Here is a 22,757-nt window from a genome sequence, read left to right on the forward strand (position 1 = left end):
GATGGGTAGAAAAGGAAGAAGAAATGCTGCTGTTAATGCAGCCATAGAGAAAGAGTGGTAAAATTAAGATTTCGAAACTAAGATGATCAGAGGGTTGAAGCACCTCTCCTATGAAGAAAGGAAGAGGGAACAAGGCTTGTCTAGCTTGGAGAAGAGAAGGATCTGGGGAGACTTCGTTGTGGCCTCCCAGTACTTGAAGGGAGAGTAGAAAAAGGAAGGGGAATGACTGTTTACGGGGGTGGACAGTGATAGGACAGAGGGGAATGGTTTTAAGCTGAGACAGTGGAGGTTTAGGTTGAATATTAGGAGGAAGTTTTCCACCCAGAGAGTGGTGACGCACTGGAACAGGTTGCCCAAGGAGGCTGTGGATGCCCCATCCCTGCAGGCATTCAAGGCCAGGCTGGATGTGGCTCTGGGCAGCCTGGGCTGCTGGTTGGTGACCCTGCACACAGCAGGGAGTTGAAACTTGATGATCATTGTGGTCGTTCTCAACCCAGGCTATTCTGTGATTCTATGATTCTGTTAAACTGTATGAAAGGAACCACGCATACACTGCATACAAAAAAAAAAAAAAAAAAAAGGAGAGAAATTTTACTCAGCCTGATTTTCTTCCAGCATGGCTAAGACATTTAAACAGCTAGCAATGATTTCTAAAAAGAACTTTAATATTGCCCAAATTCAATGAATAGAAACATAAAAATAGGCTGGCAACTAACATTCTTAATGTCACAGTGTCAGGAGCGCTGGGCCTAGCCAGATAAAATATAAAAGATAAGCACAGGCCACAAAAATGACAAAAAGGATTGATAATGAAAGCTAATGTGTTTATTAGAGGTCAGGAAGTGTAATAAAGTGAGAATCGTAAAAATTCAAATGGAAAAGTAGCCAACATTCTTCAGCCTCATAAAAGAGTACATGGGAAGAAAAAAAAACGCAATGCTCTATTTCTTTAAGATGAAGAAAGAACTGAAAATAGCCCGAGATGTGTCCTAAAATGAGTCTATGGCTTCAGTTTTCAATATAAATGAAGAATCTGGATATTAGGCAAAAATAGATAGTACAAAGGGCAGGAGATGTGCTGAAGAAAGTGATAAGAAGTTATGTCGAGAGTAAGGTATGATTTAACACTTTGTATCAAAGGTCTGGGATGAATAACTAATGAAGTTCATCAAGGATTGATCCTGGGACCACTATTACTCAATAAGTTAATTAGTAATTCCTGGTTAAAACTTAAGAGCTTACTGCTGAAACATGCTGGTGACATAGAACAGATAGGCTGTCAGCAGTGTGGAGGATCTGGATAACATCACTGGAACAACTGAAACAGAAGAAAGAAGGAAGATAGAATCCCACAACATACCCAGTCACGCAGCTCTGGGGCCACAAGAATTCTAATGGAACACTGAATTTATTGCTTAAAGCAAAGCAAAGGAGATGAGCTACAGTCCAATACGTGACATATTCTAGAAACTGAAAATAGGATAACACCATGTATCACTGAACGCATTTGCAAGAGAGCCAGAAAAAAACATTAATAATATTCCACAAGACCACTAGTATCTAAATTTGAATGCTTGCCCTGATTTGAGGAGTTTTTTTATTTCACAGGGAAACTGTTCACACCTTATAGAGAACCAAGAGCAATGGTCAAAGCCAGTGTTTTAAATCAGTGTGGAGGACATGAGAATTGAGTTAGGGTCGAATGATGGATGATGAGTTCAGTGTTAACTACAGGCTGAACTTGTGCTTATAAACAACCTGACAAAGGAACAAACATCCCTATTGACTTTGTGCATGAGCATTACAGAACATGTGTTAAACAGGTATTTTTCGCTGTCTCAAAACAGATGAAGGAGGACCGTAAGCTCTTATTTCACTTTTTCCAGTAGTATCATCAATTCATTCATGGAACAGCAGGATTAATTCCTGCAAATATTATTTCCTGTGATTAAGCAACTGTTTGTTACTGTGCCTTAAAATTAGACCAGAAAATTTTCACTTCCCCATTCAAATGATGTTTGAAACCAAAGCCAAGCAGGGAATGCAGAGCTCAGCCTTACATCCCGTTCTTAACCAACACTGCTGTGACTTTTCTGGGAAGCAGTACAAATAACAATACTTATCACTTACTGTGCATGGTACTTTTCATCTTCAAAGAGCTTTACAAACATTTGCGGCTGGTTAATCTGGAAAAAGTATGATTTAGGGCCAGCTTCTGATAGCTTGTGTGACAAAGTTAATGTCATTTAAATCGAGTCTGTTTGTATTTAATAGGATAGAACTACAGTACTTCAGTTTAAACGCTATTGTTCCATTAAAAGCCAATTACAGAAATTCAGCTTTCCTTGAATTTGTAGAGCCCAACTTTTCATTAAAATAATAAAAAAAAGAATAAAATCTATCTAAATACTTCATCCGACTTCAGTCTCCGTAAGTCTGTCTAATTGCATAATACTCTTTTCACCCCGCTGCATAATTCAATTCGTCACGAGGAAACGAAGCCCTCGCAGCGGCTCTGCGGGCAGTGAGGCACTGCGAGCAGCAGAGAGCGCCCGAGGAGTTTGCATGGGCTGCGGGGAGCCGAGACCGGCCACGGGACGCAGGGAGAGCTGAGTGTGCAGCCAGGGATCCTTCCAGTCACACACACTATTGAACTTTTCGATAGCGTTAAAAAAGTCGATGTGTATAACTATGTTAAAGTGCGCAGGTCCCTCTAAAAGCAATGTCTCCTGTTTAATTCCACGGAAACCACTCCAGACACAAAGAGCACAATATCACTGTTTGATAGGGCAAATCTTCAGCTACAAAACACTACTTTGCTCCATAGCCACCACCATTAGCTATGCAGCATTCTTTCCAGTGTTGAACGAGAGCCTGCATGACAAGCTCATAACAACCTGCCACAGTGGAGGTGACCCACTGCCACAGTTGTCACTGCTGAAACACACCAAGCACCCCTCAATGTACTTACATCCACTGGTTGGTTTCCATAAACATTCAGGAGTCATTCATTGAATGTCACTGGGTGCCATTTTTTCCACTTGGAAGAACTCAGTGGTATAACTTCGCTCCATACACACTTGCATGTCAGACACCACTCTGTCCGTCTGCCCTTTTGCTGCCGTCTGTGGCACAGCAACAAAATAGCACAGAATATTGGTGGGAAGGTTCAGCCTCTACTGCTACACCCCCAACATCTGCCTGCCATACCACAGGCCAAGGACAGAAAATAGGAGGCATTACTTTTGGAGCAGCCTTCATGTACTGATTGGGTGAGCATCGCTGGTTTGGGTATTTCTCTCAGTCTCCTGTGTCTGATGCACATTAGCCCGTCTTTGGGTAGTTCCTTTTAGATTTAGTTTCCATCTTAGAGCTGTACATTTTAGATGTAGGTTTTCCTCGATTTAAATAGGGGAATTAGAAAAGTCATCTCGGAAAGAGCAGCGATGCAGTGGCAGGGGCTGCCCTGGTAGGTGGCAGAGTCACCATCCCTGGAGGGGTTCAGGAGCTGTGGCACTGAGGGGGAATAGTGGGGTGGGCTGGGGATGGACTCAGGGATCTGAGAGATCTTTTCCAACCTCTTAACACCGCCGAGCGTTTTAAAACCTGAAGACACAGGGCTGTTGGAAGTGTAAGCTGAACACGAGTGTGGTAGACAAGATAGGACGGAGCCTCAAGGATGAGGAAACTAACCTGTGAATAACAGGCAGGGTTTGAAAACTGAAATCTCTCGGCTCCAGTGCGGCTCCACCTCGCACGGCTGGGGGGTCTGATCCACACATCCATCGGGTGGGACGCTTTGCAAGCCTCTCCTTCCACCCCAGCGTGGGGTGCGAGGTCAGGGCGGGCTGCGGGGACACGGACCGCCCCAGCAACTCGGAGGGATGGAGGGGGCGGCCGCTGCGCCTCGGCTTTAAACTTGCCGGGAAGGACCGTCCCCTCCCGGGGCAGCGGGGCCACCTCAACGCCCGGCCCCACCCCACCCCACCCCGCCCGCCCCGCTCCGGTTCTCCGCCGGACTCAGAGCGGGGCTCCGCAACCCGGACTCTGCGTTGCGGCCGCCTCCTTCCCTCCTCCTCCCTCTCCCCCCACCCCCCCATTCCCACCCGCCCGCCATGGCCGCACGCGGAGCCGAGCGGTGCGGTGCGGAGCGGCGGGGCAGTGCTGGGGGCTCTCCGCCGCCCGCCCGAGCCCTGTGAAGGGACAGCGCGTCCCCCCGCTCCGTCCTGCCTCCCCCCTCCTCCCTCTCCCCCCCTCCCCGGAGCGGAGATGCGCGAGGCCGGCGCGAAGGGATTCGCCTCGTAGACGGCAGCCAGCATGGTGCACCTGCAGCCGCTGCCGCTCGTCGTGCTCCAGGGCGTCCTTCGGATCGTAAGTGCCCCGAGCACCGAGACCAACTTTGGGGGTCGGGCGACGTTGCCCGGAGGGGTGGGAGCAGTTGGGGCCGTGGGTCGGTGCGCGCCGGCGGGGCTCGATGGGTTTTAGGCTAATTCGGGTTCTGCGGGATGCGGGGCGGGCGGCTGGAGGGGTTGGGAGCGAGAAGGGGGAGAAGGAACCGCTCGGAGCCGTGCGGGCAGCGGAACGCTCTCCGTTCTGTTAATTCTCATGCCCAATGTTACAAACAGCGATGTCGTGTTAGCGAGAGTTCGAGATCTTCATTGTCAGAAGGTGTAACATCGTTTCGAAGTTATTTATTTCAGGCGCTGGCTCAGCGCACCCGTCCTTGCACAACTTGTGCCTCTTTTTACCTTCATCTGAAAGTTTGCGGCTGTGTGTAATAAACCTTGAAGGGATTAAACAGCCGGATTCTAACCTTACGGTGTGAGCGGGTGGGATTCGTTTCTAGGGGAGCCGCTGCCCGGTCCCGTACCGGTTTGGCATCGCTCTGTGCGCCCACAGCGGCGCGGTGCTGGCGCAGCAGGATGGAGCGGTGAACGGCGGGCGGGCAGAGGGGGACTCGGTAACGGCACCCCATCAAACACCGCACGTTTATGAAACGTCTGTCAAAGGGATTCATTCAAACTCTCGGCGACAGCGTTTGGTGTCGTGGCACGGCGTTAGGAAGTCGCCGCGCTCTTGAAGTGAAGGCAGAGAGCGGTGCAGAAGTTGCTGTCTCAATAGACATCGCACATCTCCCGGGAGCCTTCTTCCCTTTCTGCCGCCTTCAGCCGCAAAGTTACAGAGCCACTTTTATTGCCCGTGTTGGGTTAGTTGTGAACGTAAAATCTCATTCTCGTTTTGCTTTGCGAGACGTTTTAGGGTCTGCTTTTTAATGGTCATCTCTTATGGAAAACTGGTGTGAATACGTTTCAGCACGCTGTTACCAGAACATCGGGGCAACCTCTGGTTAAATCTACAGCTCCTTATAAATTGAGGGTGAACAGTGGTGTGTAATGCACAGAACGCGGGTCTCGGTGTGTTCTTTGTTCTCTGCACTGCGCTCAGGGTGCTGATGGCTCCAGGGGGCTGCTCAGCCCTCGCAGCAGGCAGGCAGTGGTGATGCTCATCCCCGACACTGGCTTTTAACCCGACAATGTGCTTAATATTAATGCAGTGCAGGAAGCCCCGTATTACAGCCAATGGAGAAAACAAAAGAGGCTTTCCATCTTGTAATACAGCAGCGCTACAATAACCTAGAACTGCTACCATCACATGCTCACTGGTTCACAATCTTGTTCTTTAAATGCGAACAGAGATGCTATGATGCAAAGTAGTTTGGTGTCCCTACTTTTAAGTATTAACGAATCCAGAAGTACTTTATATTTTTTCTAATTAAGCTTTACACTTGCTTGGCTTTCAAACACAGAAGGGTGTTATCTACGTATCCACTTTCTAAAGACACGCAGCTGCAGAGTACAACTTCTCAGATGTGAGAGATGCTGTAGGTGATGGCAGATGATCTCCCTGCAAATCTGAACACAGAGTTAGGTGACTCCATGCGCACAATAACCAGTATAATTCAATTAGAAGTTGACATTTCATACTCTTAACATGGGTTGGGTTGTGTATCATCATTGGGTCCATTTTTGTGTACTCAATTTTGCTTTCCTGGGTTACTTTTTAACTAATAGACAGTGTGCCAACATGCAAATGAGCACATATGTATGTATTTCTTTTAACTACTTTGCATACACTAAGTCGTGGGGATGCATGTTGTGTTAGTTGGCGGTGCCAACTGTACAAAAGCATTCAGTTTAAGACAGATTTACCTTGTGCTGGCTGCATAGGGCGCAACAGTAACTTGCAGTGCTCAGTCAGTATATTCACTATTGATAAGAAGATCAAAAATGTTTATCATGTGTTGTCACCAGTAGGTATTTTACCATTAATTGTCATCAAACTTCATTTGTCCGTAATTGCTCGATGCTCTGTTAATTATCTCTGTGTAAATGAAGGAGTTCTGTATATTGGAGATTGAAAAGACTGAGATATTAGGTAATTTTCATTTTGAAGAGTTCTTGTCAGGAATAGGCTGTATTAACAATAGTATTTGGTATTTTCTTCCTGCTTTATTGATTTTCACAGTTAAAATATCATGTTTCTATAGCATAGCTTATATAGGGTCACAGAATCACAGAATGACCCGGATTGGAAGAGACCTCAAGGATCTTGTAGTTCCAACCCCCCTGCCGAGCAGGGCCACCAAACATACACATTTATTAGATCAAGTTGCCCAGGGCCCCGTCCAACCTGGCCTTGAACACCTCCAAGGACGGGGCATCCACAACCTCCCTGGGCAGCCTGTTCCAGAGTCTAACCACTCTCCTAGTAAAGAACTTCCCCCTAACATCCAACCTAAATCTTCCCTCCTTCAACTTGGATCCATTTCCCCTAGTCCTGCTATTGTCAGCCCTTTCAAAGAGTTTACTCCCCTCCTGGGTGTAGGTTCCCTTCAAGTATTGAAAGATGTACGAGACTTCTCCCTTTGAGAAAGAGAGGAAGATGTGTGTGGGGGTGGACATAAGAGAGGCTGTATGCAGGCTTGACATCCAGTCTGCTGCATCTCCAGACAGCTGTCATGGCGAGGCACACACTGACATCAGGACCTGCGCTTCTGTGGGGTGATCAGACACCCCCAATGATTATGTATTCCTGTGGCCGTGCAGCCTCAAATTAACAACGGATTACAGCAGCATGTTCCAGTGCCCACAGCTGAAGGTGTGTCAGCAGTCCTAGCAAGTATCCTCTTCCATCACCAACAGGTGGGCAGAGCTGTTGCCACGTTATAAACCTAAAAAGGTGATTATTTTACAAGCATTTTGTTTGTATAGGTAACAAAACAACAACAACAAAGTAGATTATCTTAAGATTTTTCTCCACCTTCGAATGAAGTACAGCATCACATTTATGTGAAATTCGGTGACGCTTTGTTTTGGACTTTTAAAAGGATGCCATTTTTACATGTGATGAAAATCATTTTGTTTCTCAATAAAGCCAAACATTTTTACAGAGTATTTAGCAGTTAAAAGCTCTCAACAACTGCAGTAGAACATTCGTACTGTGCTGTAATACCAGACAACACTTCATAAGCAGAAATAGCTTGAAAAGTGAGATAAATGTGCACGTCCATCTAAAATACATCTGCGATGTGAGGAACACAGGTGTCTTCCTGGCTGCTTGTATTTTGCCCCCATCGCCTTGCAGACTGGCTGTGTATTACATGCCCTTGTAGTGACAGTCAGAAATAGCCACCACATAAATGCCCAAACTCCGTTTCCTAAATGTGAGCGTTCCCCTCCTGTCATCTTAAAGCACACAGATGAAATTTCAGCCCTCTTAATTTGTCAAGAAATCCATTTGGCCCCACATTTCATTTGGTGCATTTTGGCATTTCCCTCAGTGCAGTAGGCACTGCATGCCCACATCCTGTTGTTCTGTAACAAAGCACTAGAAGTAACGTAAGGAGCGAAGTGGAGGAATCTAAGTTTGAAGCTGAAGATAGCTTGAGAAGTACTGAACAAGATGTGGTCATTCTTGGGCACTTCAGGGAAATAGTGGTGATAAGGAAAGGGTCTGTGCTATTTGATGTTCAGTGGCTTATGGCCAAATATAGAGTTCCAAAAGTAAAGGCCGTTGCTTTGGCAGAAACCAAGCAAGCTATTCTGGTGCTTAGGGCAGATCGCTGTGTGTGAAACCGAATGCAGCAAGAAGGGAAGGGTCTGTTGCCTTTATCACTGCACTGCTGTGATAAGTGACTATCTAAAAGCGAGCGTGCTTCACAGGGCAGTGCATTTGCTCTGCAACTGTCTCTAGTTCTGACTTTTGCCTGCTTGTTTCTAATTCACTGCTTTGATATGCCCTGATACAAAGCAAAAATGTTGCCCTTGAGTTTTTCACAAGACCACAAGGAAAGTTCCCATTTACATGAGTACTGTGCATCCATCCTGATCTTGATTTAACAGCCTTTACTTCAGACCTTAAAAACGTGTTGTGTTCTGCTTCCAGCAGAGCATCACTTGTGCTGAGTAAATCCATGAAAGATACATTTCACCCTATTAGAAGCCCTTTTCCATAGTTTAATATTTCTCACGCAGGTTTTCTCTGATACTCCTCAAGTTCATCCAGTGTTGCATCGTGGTTCATACTTCAGAAAGTGGAAGGGCAAGGGAACAAGTACGTACTGAAAGAGGAAATAAAGATCTGTGAAGGTGACTGTTCTAGAGGCTCTCCTGGAGACAAGAAGCAGCAGGACTCAGCTGTGGAGATGAATATGAGAGAGAAAGACAACCTGAACAATTACTGCAGGACGCGAGGGACAGACAGGCACAAAGCTCTGCAGTGAGAGCAGTGATGCTGCTGTTCTGCTACTGTTCTTCCCATGGAGAAGCTGTGGGAGTGTGGGTTGCTTCCAGAGGCCCTTCAGTAGGGGCCAAGCAGGGAAGGAAGGTTTGAGCTCTCTGGCTTGGTCTGTGTCTTTGATTGCATATGTGTGAGGACCTGTTGGTTTCCATGAGCAGCTATGGGTGCTGTTGCAGCTTGATTCTCTTGAAAACAGAGTGGGAACCACAAAGCTTAGCAACCCCAGGATGCTAAAAATATGGGACCCTGTGTCTTTTTTCCTCTAAAACTGATTGCTTGGTTTCTTTTCTGCTTTCAAGCATCAACCGAATGCTTATGTTTCTCATTGTGTGTGATGGGAAACATAGCACTGCTGTTCCCCGTGAGGCTTAGGGGGTCTTATGGCCAGTGATGTCCCAGAGGCCTACAGATGTAGCTATTACTACTGAGTGTGTTGCTCAGCCTTAACCATAGAAGGCAGAAACCACTGCTTCTGTTTTTGTTTGTTTGTTTGTTGTCACTTGGTTTATTTTTAAAGGAGAAAGTAGCACAGCAGCTGAAAAGAGATGCTGAATCTGACTCAATTGGCTAGAGATGGGAACATCTGGGGAGGGGTATCATGTGAAGTAAGGGAGGAGTAAAACCCAGTTCTTCAGTTTCTTGGGCAAACAGTGTGTTGGGGAGAAGGCTGAAGCCTGTGTTGTTTTCCACTCATTACACTAACAAAATGCCAGTCAGCTTTGTGGATAGATTCATAGTAGATTATGTTACCTTTGTAGCCTCTGAAGGGTTATCTGGTGTGTTAGGCTGGTCCTCTTTAATTTAGATTATTGAAACAGTTATATACAATAATCACTAACTAAATTGCATGTTGCTTTCTTTAAAAATGGATGGATTTTTTGCCATTGGCTACTCTCAATATTATAACCACTCAAAGCATGAAAAAGGCTGATGATAAACTTGTTGGGCTGAGATGGATGCTGTGGTACCACTGGAGCTGCATGCAAGACCTCACTGCTGAACCTTTATGTAGCTTACAGTAGTCATGGAATTAGTTTTCCCTTCCTTGATGTGTACAATATTCTTCCAATGAATAACAGATTGTTTTTTTCTGGTGGAGTAACAAGATTAATGTTATTAATGTGGCAAAATCGCTATGTAACAGTTTTCATATCTTTAGTTTTGATGAATTGGATTGCCTTGCCCAGTTCCAACCAACAACTAGACTCCTTTTCACGGATGCCAATTAGCTGATAAATGTAAAGGAAATGTAGTTTTGTACTATTTAGAAAGTAAAACTGTAGTCCTGAAAATGCAAACCTGTTGTCACTTTAACTGGCCTGTCCTATACCAGTGATACTCCCTAAATGCCCTGAAGGATGTCGGTGTTGAGATAAACTGGTCTGTGAACAGGTATTAATAAGCCTCTTCTACAAAGAATGTGCACTATGTCCAGATTTGTCTTACCCACTACAGCTATTAAATAGAAATCTAATTATCTTGGAGGTCAGCAAGTCTTTTGGATCTAGCTGAAGTGCACAGAATGGATGAACAGTTATTAGAGAGAGACTGACATATAGCTGACAGGCAACGGCATCATAGTCAGCTTGATTTCCATAGGAAATGGCTTAAAATAACACTCAAAAGAGAAATGAGCCTAAAAGCCAGAGCAAACCTGCTTTGGACTTTGTGGGTTAGCTGCACTTCAGAGTTTTGGTTGTTACTGTAGAGGCTACAAGACATTTTAATCTTTCCTCGCCTTTGATGAAAACGCAGACTGCTGCATAATTCATCTGGTTCAGGTTCCTCTTCAAAATACTCAACTGAAAAAGAAGTAATCAATTTTAGTGGGGCAAGGAAACCTAGACAAATAAAGGATTTTTTTGCTCACTTTCTCAGTTTGAGAATAACTAAGTGATCAGGCGTTTCCTTACATTTCTGGAAAAATCCAGGTAACATAAAGATAGCACAGAGATGATCTATATCTCAGCTTTGAATTGAACACCTGCGGGTTGCATATGGTGCCTGAGATGGGATTCAAGGGTGCACAGAAGGAAGTGTAATACCCGATGAGACACCCCAAGAAGGGAGCGTGCCTTTTAGAAACTTGGAAGCCCTTCTTTAGGCGTCAAGGAATGTTTCCTTTCACTCTAGTCCAGCAGCCTTGTTATACGAAGCTGTTTGGCTTAAAACACAGCAGCACACAGGGCTCAGTGGTACCAGGACATGGCAGCAGAATCATTGCAAGAATCATTGCAAGTTTTTTTTCCTCTTTGACCTTAGCTCAAGGTGTGTGAAAACCACAGTGTGGACTGGATCCTTGATGGAAAAAAGCCTCATCTGAGCAAGAATGTGGACCGGGGGCTGCTCAGTGAGGCATGCTCCAAAACAACCTGAAGGGAATTCTCATCCTTAAAACATAAGGACTGCTTGAGTCATTGTTCTTACAGGGTGTTTTTAAAAATGACAGGTTTAGGACCCTTATGGACCTCTGAAAAACTTGTTTGCTGCCTCAGGCTCTCCCTGATCTTTTCTCATTTACCTTAAAAGACAGACAGATGCCAGGATAAGGTACCCCATATCTTCCTGTAATGCAGGATTGCTGCTGTGGAATGTTTCCCAATATTCTACCTCCATTTGTTTAGAAAGATCTTGCAACAGCCCCTAGGAAGCTTCACAACTGATGGCACTGTATTTGTTAGTAAGTTTTTCCTAACATTCTGCACAGTTTTCTTAATTCCTGCCTGTTCTGCTTAGCTGTTTTCTATCACTACTGATATGTATTTTGCTTAAGGCTGCATTATTTGCCTATTCCTAGGGATCTTTTCCTCAAAGAACTGTGAGTCACACCAAGTTTTACTTCCCTATTGATCTTTTGTTTACCAATCATGTGGGTTTGAAGTGAATTATGTCTTCTTTTTCCTTATTGCTTCCCCATTGGCGTTCACAGAACAACTTAATGTACAAATATTTTCAGTGCTGACCTAGTCTATGTTAACACAGCTTGTTGGTGTTAAAAGGTGCCATCAGAGCACAGGGGATTGTTAGAGAATCTGGCAATTCTGCAAACTAAGAAAATGGGCAGATATAGATTCAGGAAGAAAACATTCTCTGAATTCTCTTCACCAACTTTTCTTTTGAGTAAAAACAGTCTGAACATGGTGAAATTAAATAACTCATACTTTTCTCCCATCTTTTTTCCTGATCTATTGATAGATTTATTTTTTTTTTTCTGCTTCAAACAGTGATGCTTTTCCTACCATATGTTCTCATCCATCTCTGGACACTGTGTCTAGGCAGTGTTACTGTGGACATCGGCAGTGAGCCTGTTAGAATGGGGCACTGTACACTGTGTGTCTGTTCTGAAGATGTGAGCTATGTGACAGCACTGTGTGCAAGTGAACAGCACAATAGCAAAAGGTAGGAGGAGTACAGTCACTTTGATCAGCTTAGAGCTCAGAGAGAACGATCTCATTTCCAGACAATACCATTAGCAATCTCCCTAACATTACTTCCACTGCAAGCTTTTCAAGAGAGCCTTCTGCTTTATGGACCAGATTGAATACACATCAGTGCTCAGAGAAAATACGGTGGTGGCTGAAAAGTAACAGCAGGAATTACACGTCAACAGATTGCATACCTAAATATTTTGCTCGGACTCTTAATTTCTGGTTAAGGAAATATGCCACAAGCTCCCAAGGGACACATTTCTTTGTAACCAGCACCAATTCTCATAGCTGTCAATATGTAAAAACAGCTTCTGCTAAAAGATGCTGTAAAAATTCATCAGGTGTTTTGTTGATATACACCTGATAATACTTCAAATTTCCTATTCCTGAAAGAAATGTATCTGTCAAATAGCCCTCTTACCTGGCACCACAATCTGTTTCTCATACAAGTCATCATCTTTAATAGATAAACTTTCTATTAGGAGCTAGACAAGGTGCTATTTCTTTCTTTGGGTAGTCAGAAATAACAATAAATGTGTGGGAGAAATTCATCAATTTTGTTGGAACATCAAGGTGCATGCCCATCTGAAATATAGACTGTATGGAAACACAAATCAGTTCAGAGAAGGCTTCAAGTATAGAATTATTGACCCTGGAGGATAAGACACAGAATAACCTTTCTAAGGCTGAGCTTTGTCAATTTTAAGCAGTGTCTGCAAGAGTATTTAAGCATTTTAACAGTCTCTTTCCTCTCAGCAAAGGCTTAATAGTTAATGCATTACAGCTTTAACTAAATTGTGTTCTTTTTATAAATTACACTCCTATAAATACGTATTAAAAGTCTTTGCACTTACTGCTGTTCTCTGTATAAACCAGTGCAGCTGATTGATGCGAGTCAGTGAAGCATATACGTCTCTGTTCTTCCAATCTGATTGTAATCCCAATCTCAGGACCAGCTGGTTGGGTCTTCTCTGCAGCACATCACAGTGCTGGAAGGGATGGGGTCTGCAATGCTGCATTGCTGTGTAGGATGATAGATGAAGACAGTCGATCACAATGAATCCTTTTCCAGCCTTGTGAAATATAAATGCAGTTCTCAAAAGTTAGCTTTTAAGATAAATTCTTCTCTCACATGGCGTTAATCGTGTCTGTACTGGGAGATTTTGAAGTCTATCAGCTCCCCCCAAAAATGGAAAAGCCTGAAACCTTTGTTTTCTTCAAAATGCTTTTGAGCACTGGCCTTAGCCATATATTCAAGAAGTGCACTTCATTCCAGACAACTTAAATGTGAAACAATCTGTGCCTCGCTATATTACTGAACAAGGACAAACCTCCTATGACACAAAGTGTGTATGTATGTGCATATGCACAAGTGTCCTTGTCCAAGGCAATGTCCTTGGATGTTAGAAGATGAAAGCTATCCTTTAAGTCTACCACATAGTTCGTATTGTTATTTGTTTCAAGGGATGTATAAATTAATTTATATACTGCCATTCTAAGCCTATACATGACAAAATCAACTGCGAGTCACCATGTTTAAGAAATAAAGCTGCTAGGAAAATGTGTTTTCTAAATGGGCCATATGCAGCATTCTAGCACAGGCATTTCTCCAGTGAAGTCTGAGTGGGAGGATGAGGTGACAGAACCTCTTCTGCTGGCCATGCTTATTTAACCTACTGAAGGAAGCCCATCCTTCCAGTTTTATTTCATCACTGGTGTGGATGCAGACACTATGAATGTGAACAGAGTGAAGTCAACATACACACTCAGCATCCATCAGTGTCTGTCAGACTGAAATCCCTCCTTCAGATTCTTCCATTTTGACAACTTCAATCAGCGTAGTTTGAGAGTAACTTTATAAATAAGTTTGAAGCAACAAACATCATTTATCTTATTTGGTAATTCTGATTTTTTTTTTGTTTATACCGTGCTTTATGACAATCTATCTCAGAATTTTCCAGTAACAATTACTATTAGGAAAGCTGAAACCTAGAGAATCCCTCTGTGAATACTGTGTCCAGTCTTACAGGAGACTGGGACACCATTTGTTACTGACCTCCAGTACAAGTAAGACCTACTAGTCACTACTTCTGAGCCCAAGGACAGACACTCTCTCATCCAAGGGGCAGCCTGCTCACCTAGGCTGTGACATCCCTTGCTACTCAAAGCAGAGGGCATTCCTCTGCTCCCCCTGCACCCACAGATCAAGTCTTCTGATAAATGTTTGACAGTCAGTTTAGTCAAGCATGGTAAATTTAGAAAATCCACAGTAAATCTGACTGGCTATTCCCAGTCATCATCTTCCCCTTCATGTACCCGGATAGGACTTTTGAGAGGATTTGCTCCCTGATTTCTCCAGGGGCTGAATGGAGTCTTAGCAGCTGGTAATCCCCCATATTGCCCTTAGCCTTTTTTGAAAGCAGTAACTACATTTGCTTTTCTCTGCATCTGGGGACCTCTCCCAGTCTCCAAACCCTTTCAAAGTTGATAGAGAACAGTCTTGTAGGAACATCAGCCAGCTTGCTCAGCATGAGCTCACCCATCCAACCTCACAGTCTGCTTGTGCTGAGATTGCTTAGGGGATCCCTGGCTCTGTTCTCTTCTACTGATGGTAACAGTTTTGTAGGAAATAGAATGAATGTTTCAGGAGACTTGAATTACTTAGATGTGACTATGCTCAAAGTATATTACCTAAGATGCTCTTAGATTTAGAAGAATCAAATTAATCTACTGCCCTGCCTACACTGTATCACACTATATTCAGTGTATCACTGATACTTGCACCACTGCTGTTGTTTAGTGGTGAATACTAAATGATCATTGAGCCAAAATTTAAAGAATCTGCTGTGAAGGAACAGTTGCTGTTCATCTTTCTTTTCTCCAGTTGAGCTAGAAGAACAAGATGATCCCACTGAAAGTTTCTCTAGGGAGACCTAAGACTTCCAAGACTCAAATTCAGTCTTCCAATGTTGCTGCAGCAGATAGGCATGCAGAGTTAGAAGCATGTTTGCTTCTGAGCATCAGGTATGCCACTTTAGGAGGAGGATGATCCAGGGAGAAACTGTACTCTTGTGACTCTAGAGTCCTCCCTTTTTTCCCTCTGTACCTGTATAGTTTCAACACAGTACACCTTTCTCTAAAGCCTTCATCAGCAAAGATTCAACAAAAAAATTAAAGATCAACATTAGTTGGCTCAGACACCTTTTGGAGTAGAAACTTAGGACCAGCTTGCCTAAAGCACTGATTATTGCATTCTTAGCTGTATTACATGTAACTATACCCACAGGTAGAAATACAATGGCTGCTTAAGGCAGACACAGGGAGGTGATTTGTGATTATCCATAGATCTCATCTTTCTGAAATCAGCTGGTGTATTATGGATAGCAAGCTCAGAGGTAAAACTGCCAGCTGATGCTTTGAGTCAGACTAACAACTTTTGCTCCTGTAAAAATGATTTGCATTTTTAATCACGTTAGTGTCCTACATATTAAGGGTTTGTAGATAAATTATTAAATTGAGCCATTCTAGAGAGACAAATGAACCTCAAAGCAATTATAACACCTGAAAATTGATCAAGTGTAGTGACACTGATGGAAAGGAATTATAGTTAACCACTATGAAGTTTTCTACCATACGGGAACTCATTCCCCCCTTAGTTTGTTAGCTGATGTAGTGACAGGCTGCTGAGAGATGACAGATTTAGCGAAGGATTTGGAATCTGAACACCTGTGCAGTGTCATGCATTTAAAAATAGAACGTGACAGCAAAACACATCAACCCTCTAATGTCCAAATGGAAACCGCAGGGGTTTTTCCTTCAGCTTCTTTCCAGAGAGGTAGCTCTCAATCATCCCTGCTCAAGTAAACATATACAGCTAAGGCTATTTTGTTGAGGTCCTAAATAAACAGGAACAAACTTTGATGGTAGGCAGAGGAGCAACAAAAAGCATCCTTGCCTCCAAATGTTGTTCTTCTGGAGTTCATCTTTCAGGGGTAAAGGTTATTCCTGGCTAGAGGGAACCTGCGTCACTGACAGTATTTGAAAGGATCATCTCCACTTCCCATCTCTTCTAATAGTATCCTTGAAGCTTTAATCAAAACTAAAGCACATCATCTTGTTCTGCTTTCCTGCTCTGCCACTAAGCCCAGCACAGCCTCACTCGCCCCTGGAGTGCTGAGCTCTGGGAGCAAGGCAGAAAACCTAGCTCATCCCCATCCCATTGTGGAGAGGTAACATTCCTGCATATCTTTTCTTCAGCAAAACAGTTCTTTCTCAAGGTCAAGTATTTTTTCTAAGCATTGGGTGCAGTAATTCTGAGAGGGTATTTTTGCCTTCCTTTTCTGTTGCGATCCTATTAATTGCCTTAAAAGAAGCAATCTCAGCAAAGCCATTTATTCGATGTTTTGGACATCAGTTCTGTGTGATTTTGTGATGGGGAATTAAATAAGGTCCGTATTTAGCTCATCTGTGTTCTCATTTACGTATGAGATACTTTAAACTTAGATAACAGCTATCACACATGAATGGGCTGCTTCTTGAAATCAATGATATAAATTAGACTCCCTGTTCAGGAGCATCTGGCACCCTTAAAACCTACTTCATATAATGATATCTCTGTTTATTAAAAAGAATTGTGTAACAATATGGTTGATTCATTTCAGTGTGATTGGCTTAGCAACTTAATTTGACTACGCAGCATACCAGGGCAAAAAATAATAATAATAATTAGCTCATTCATCTGTGGATGACTGGAAGCACTGCTTAGCATGCTCAGCTTCTTTAAAGGTGTGCAGCCATTTGATCCTGCAAGGAACTGAACCTTTTCAACACTCAAAGAAGCCTCCTCCGCATTTTACGGTGCTGCTCAGCACCACACTGATGTTCAGACTCCAAGCCCCAGTCAAAGCCCACAGAAACCAGCAAGAAGTTTCCTTTGAACTCAAAAAGCACTCGATGACTTAGTGCAGATAAAGGAACCTTCCTTGAGAAACAGCAGGACAAAATGTGCCTTGAAGAATAAAGCAGGTTTTCCCCCACTGTGGTCTCACTTTTCCCTTGAGCTGAAACTCCCACTTTCCAACTCCCAAATGCTATTAACATACCAGAAAATTAGCATGCAGCATCTAAGTTTTCATATTCAGCCTGGTGCTAAGTTTTATTTCCTCTCCTGCCACTGCTTACACATGAGAAACATGCTCTCGCAACACCATCTGATTGCTTTATGAGGTTACCACTGCTCAGCTGTGATAGAGCAGTAATTGTTTTTGTTATCGATGCACCTCTTAGTAACACAAAAACAAGTGAGCTATTTATGTTCAGATTACTTACTATCCAAATAGTATTTTCAGAGTATCGTTTGACGGCAACTCAAGTAACTTTCGGGATCCCCCGCTTTACTTTAGTTCCAAATGGAGTTTATTGTGTTAGCCAAGAGACTGCTGTCTTGGGGCCAAATTCCCCTTAAGTGGAATTAATCACATCAGCATAAGTTGTTTCTGTCCTCTAATTTTACACCAATTTAAATAAAACAAGAGGTTTGGATGTGGATTTCTCCTGTGTTTTTAACTCAAGTTACTCTCTGTGCCAGATGATTATTCTTATTCCATTCCTGTAATTGAACGCCAAATTCCCTATTACTCTCCCACCCCACCCCCCCAAAAAAAAACCCCACACAAAAAACCTAAATTAAAATCAGAGTAAGGATTTGACTTGAAGCATAAAAGAAGAAATAAGGCTGAAATTCCATACTTATCGCACCCTGTTGCACCTAGATACTGCTGCACATCTGGCGTGTGAGATAATGCTCTGTTTAGAGAATGTGCTACGAGCACAGAAAATTGGAAATGAGTTTCAAGTCTTAACGCTACATTTCTTTACTACTGGGAGCAAGCGAGGCTCTGTTTTTCACTCTTTTTGTAGGCTGTGCGATTTGATTCCCTCTGTCTGCTATATGAATAATGTAAACATGAAGGGAACGAGAAAAGGAATGGTTCTGTAAGAAGTACTTCGTGCAGCACAGCTCAGAAGACTTAAAAAATTCCCAAAGCGTATACCAAGGTTTAATTACAATATCAGCCATACAGCAAAAATATAAGAGCTGCACGGTTGAAGCCATGTTTGTAGCAATAAATGCATATATTTCTTGTTCAGTCATTTATCACATAACATAAATAATATAAATAGAAATAATTAAAACCAAGGACGTGCTTGGCCTTCTGCAGCAGAGTACTACCTGGTGTTATAATTTGCCCTTGAAATGATCACACATCTCTAAATGTAGAGCTACAAACTTTGACTTTCCAGTACCTATGTTCTTCCAAACCATCTGCTTTCTCTGTGTTGCGTGTACATGGCTGAACACTTTCACTCACAACGTGCAGTGAGGGAATTCCCACGACACAGTGTTTAAAATGCCACTTTACAAACCTCCAAGTCTTCACACTCAGGTCAATAAACCGTACTACATCAAATAAAGTTACAAGTCCTGATCTTGTTGAAGTATCAGCTGGCAGTGATGAACCCTTTCAGGAATGGCCAGGAAAGCTGCAGTCCCATTTAGAGAGAACACCTGTGAGCTCTCTTCCTGCCTCCCATCCAGACTGGGTTTGCAATTTATTCACTCTATGCAGGTAGACAGACAAAGCAGCCATTCCTGAAAGGGTTCATTGCTGCCAGCCAGCACATCACAGAGATCAGGACTTGTAATGTTATTTGATGTAGCAGTTTATTGACCCGAGCACGGAGACTCAGAGATTTGTAGAGTCACGTTTTTATTACTGGTTCAGTCATGCACATACATATTTATAGACTTTTAAAAAAAAAATCTTTGTAATTGATCAACTAAGGCAGCACATTCAATTTTAATACAAGGGATTACTCGCAGTCCCTGTAGAACCACCTTTTGTACGCAGTAGAAGCTATTTAAAACATTTACACGAGTTGCTTTTTTGGCTGTCTTATGCTTATTACCAGCTTTGGTTTAGGCAGCAGTTAGATTTCTTTCCTTCTCTGATCTCCATAATGTGTATGTAAAGATGCATTAAAAACAAGAAGTAACACGTGCCTCTGTAAAGCCTGGCTACTTACACATCAGCTCTTCTACCTTGTGCTGATCAGATCTCATATCCTCCTTTAAAAGCTGGCCTTCCCAGCCATAGTTTGTTCAGTTTTTGAGTGTGAATAGTCTCAGTCCCAAACACATTCATAAATTTTGGTAGGGCTTTGTATACAGATTCAGAATATGGCTACTAAATGTGAAAGGCTTTGTTTCACATTGAACCCTTTTACTCAGGAACTGAACTAAGCAGTGACCTGCAAGGCTTGTTTGTACTTATGGATTCTGGAAAGCAAATTGGAAGCAAACTCATTATCTGCCCAAGAGAGCAAGGCTACGATCAACCAGAAAAGTAAAATCCCTAAAGAAATTTAAACACTGTTTTGCCAAAGAGGTACTTGGTTACTATGCACTGTCAAGACCAGGATAAGTTAGGAGAATGGCAGGAGTTTTAACATGGAATCATGGATAATGCAGACATCATCTAAACTTTTTGGGCAAAATAATAATGCTGCTGAGTGGAGTCAACAAAGTCAACAGAGGCGAGATTGCTCACTGAATGTTTATCCAAACTGAATTCATATTCAGGCCTGCTGAGGTTCTGCAGTCAAAGGTTCGGGAAACAGCGCATATAGAAACATTGATTTTTAGAACACATCCACTGAAATACACATTCTTATTTGCATTATTCATGGTAAAACGGGAAGACTTTTTAAGGTTATGCGTTTTTATAGCCTTACCTCAAAACACCCTTAGTATGCATATGAAGAGAATGCTTCCTGCTAGCTTCTTTCTGGGATTGTACATTTTCTAGTCTATACATTTTAGATGTGTGTGCCTTGAAAGCTCTGTGCTAGAGTCCCATCTCCCCCAGCCCCACTCTGCCAGCGGGGGTTTTGTCTGCCTTTACTACTTGCTTCACCAACTGAAAGCACCCTGCCAGCCTTGTTCTTTTATTCAACCTGGAAGTGTTATTCCACGTATGCTAATAGAAATACTTTGATTGCATCTTGTGATGAGGCCAAATTAATGTTTGGGGTTGTATGCACAATAATTGACAGTAAAAGAAAGACTGAAAGCTGTAAAGATGCACCAAAATTATTCCCTTTCTGTTTGATACAGATATACATGGAGTGAACAGGTTTGAACTTACATTTTTATATGCAAATTGCATCACTTTGTATTAACACCTATTGCAGTAGATCATAACTTGATCTCTGATGTAAGCTGTCCTCTCTTCAGATCCTTTCTGTGTTCTGACAGGGCACGCACAAAGATCTGAGCCATTCAGCCCCTCTGTAAATCCCTGAGCAGCAGTGAGCCAGACGTGCACTGAGAGATTCTTCCAGTCAAACTGGGTATCAACCTCAGCTCTTCTCTGTTTGGTGAGCATGAATTGGTTACCTCCAGGCACAGGGCAGATAATAAAAGCACTTCTAGTGAAACCCCATTAAAAAAAATAATAATAATCACTTGGCAACCTGGCTTTCACATTTGGACCACACCATGCTTTAAGAGTCTCAAAACATCCATTTCCTTTTGGAATTAACTTCTCATGTACTTGCAGTGATCTCAAACGGAAGCAATTCTTTGTTTTCAAAATTAATCCATAAAGTTGAGTTGTTAGATCGATCAGTAACTACAGAGAAAAAAAAAAAGCTTAAGGAGAACATTTCTGTTTTAGGAAGGTTTTCATTTAGAAAGGATTTGACCAACTAATCCCTAACTGTTCCCCAAGTCTCCAAAGCACAGACAATTTCAGGCTGAAAGGAATTCTGTATTTCCTTTTCTTAGGGACACAAAAGATGCCTGCCTAAATTAAAAGGGGTTAACACTGGGTTTAAACAGGACCTTACAATGTAAGTTGGTATTTCCATCCCGCTGCGTAGAGAACAGTGGCTGCAGACAGGGCTGACTGCTGTTGGCCAAAGGGCAATATTGTTTCACCTTCAGACTTAATAAAGAGGCAGAGCCAGTCTGTGATTTTCTCATCTTTAAGAGAGTAAGCCATTTAGGAAAGCAGCATGCATGCCTGCGTGTAGGCAGCAGTAAAATACCTGGAAGTGCCCCTGTGCGCTACCTCATGCTAAGTGGTTTCAAAAGGGAAAAGATTTTAATTTAATTTACAGAGCCCCCATGGTCTCTCACACATCAGGGCTTTGCCCACATCCAGGAGCTCAGACCACAGGCCCCTGCAGCCTGAAGACTGCAGTAAATCTGCCACACAGCACGGCTTAAGAGCCTCCTGGCATCCAGGCAGCCCCATCCTGCTGTGGGAAGCCAGTGCCTGGCATCAGGAGAGCACCTGGCTTGCGTCCTCTGAATAGGACGTTCCCTCTCTAATGTGTCAGAGAGTTAAGTATCCTCTGATGAGAGGCACACAACAGTGAAAGCTGAAATCAAGTTCAGAAACTTTGATTTTTGGAGCTCTGCTCTCCCTATAGTTGTCTCCCATGAAAGGCAGCAGAGTTTGTAAGAACACAGTACCTTGACAGAACTTAAAAGCAAGAGAGGGACCAACTTAGTACGTGGCGTGATAATGATAGGAAAAGGGGGAATGGCTTTAAACTAAAAGGCAGGATATTTAGGTTAGATGTTAGGATAAATTCCTTACTCAGAGGGTAGTGAGGCCCTGCGCTGCTGCCCAGAGCTGCGTGTGCCCCATCCCTGGAGCTGCCTGAGGCCAGGCTGGATGAGCCCTGGGCAGCCTGAGCTGCTGGGGGCAACGAGCCCATGGGCAGGGGGTGAACTGGATGATCTCTAGGGTCCCTTCCAACCCAAGCCATTCTGTGATGAACCCTTTTCATGATCTCTATCACTTCAGTGACAGCTTGTTAGGAAATCCAGCCTGCAGTGAAGCAACTGAAAAATCGTACGCCTTATTTAAATAATGGTGTTCACTGCCCATTAAAATGCAACTTCGTGCTTTAAAATAGGATTAATTAAAATGTACAAGAATGCAATTCAGTTACATTTTATGCTTCAGCCCAGCGCACGCTGTTCATAACTCATTCCCAGAAGTAATATTCATGGCAGCACAGCGTTCTCAGCCCTGCCATTAAAAGCGCAAATGAATATAAAACCTGTTCTTTTCAAAAACTTGGCTCCAGTATTGCCATTGTTAGGTTTTTCATAACGTATTACTTTGGCCATTACTGTGTTGCGAGATAATTGTATCAGCGATCTAACTTTCGACAGTATCCAGAGTGGCTGAAAATAGTTTGCTGCAGCACCTTTGTCTTTTAAAGGCCATTTGGGGCTTGTTATTTTAATCCTTGCGCAGCCTGATTTATCACTTCAAACATCTGTCAGCTGTGCTTTGTCTTGAAATTGATAGTGATAGTGCTCCTGATTTTTCAACAGCAGCTGTTGGAGGTTCATTAGTTAGGCTCTCAAAGGGAGTAGATAACTGTAATATTTTTCTTTGTTAATCATCTCTTATGCGCTGTTATAATACGGAGTTTGAAATCTGCTAG

At 43.0% G+C, this 22,757-nt stretch overlaps 1 protein-coding gene across 1 annotated transcript in view; it reads left to right on the forward strand.

Annotated features, from left to right (window-relative positions):
• Positions 1 to 3,915: 3,915 nt before the first annotated feature.
• NXPH2 (neurexophilin 2) overlaps positions 3,916 to 22,757 on the forward strand; it is a 29,429-nt gene continuing 10,587 nt past the window's right edge. Inside the window, exon 1 of the mRNA XM_015869245.3 lies at positions 3,916 to 4,371. Within this exon, the coding sequence (XP_015724731.2) occupies positions 4,318 to 4,371 (54 nt within the window). The 5' untranslated portion in view covers positions 3,916 to 4,317. The remainder of the gene's footprint in view (positions 4,372 to 22,757) is intronic.

Source organism: Coturnix japonica, chromosome 7 (genome assembly GCF_054131305.1).
Source record: "Coturnix japonica strain WE chromosome 7, WE-NBRP24, whole genome shotgun sequence".
In the NCBI taxonomy this organism is placed as follows: domain Eukaryota; kingdom Metazoa; phylum Chordata; class Aves; order Galliformes; family Phasianidae; genus Coturnix; species Coturnix japonica.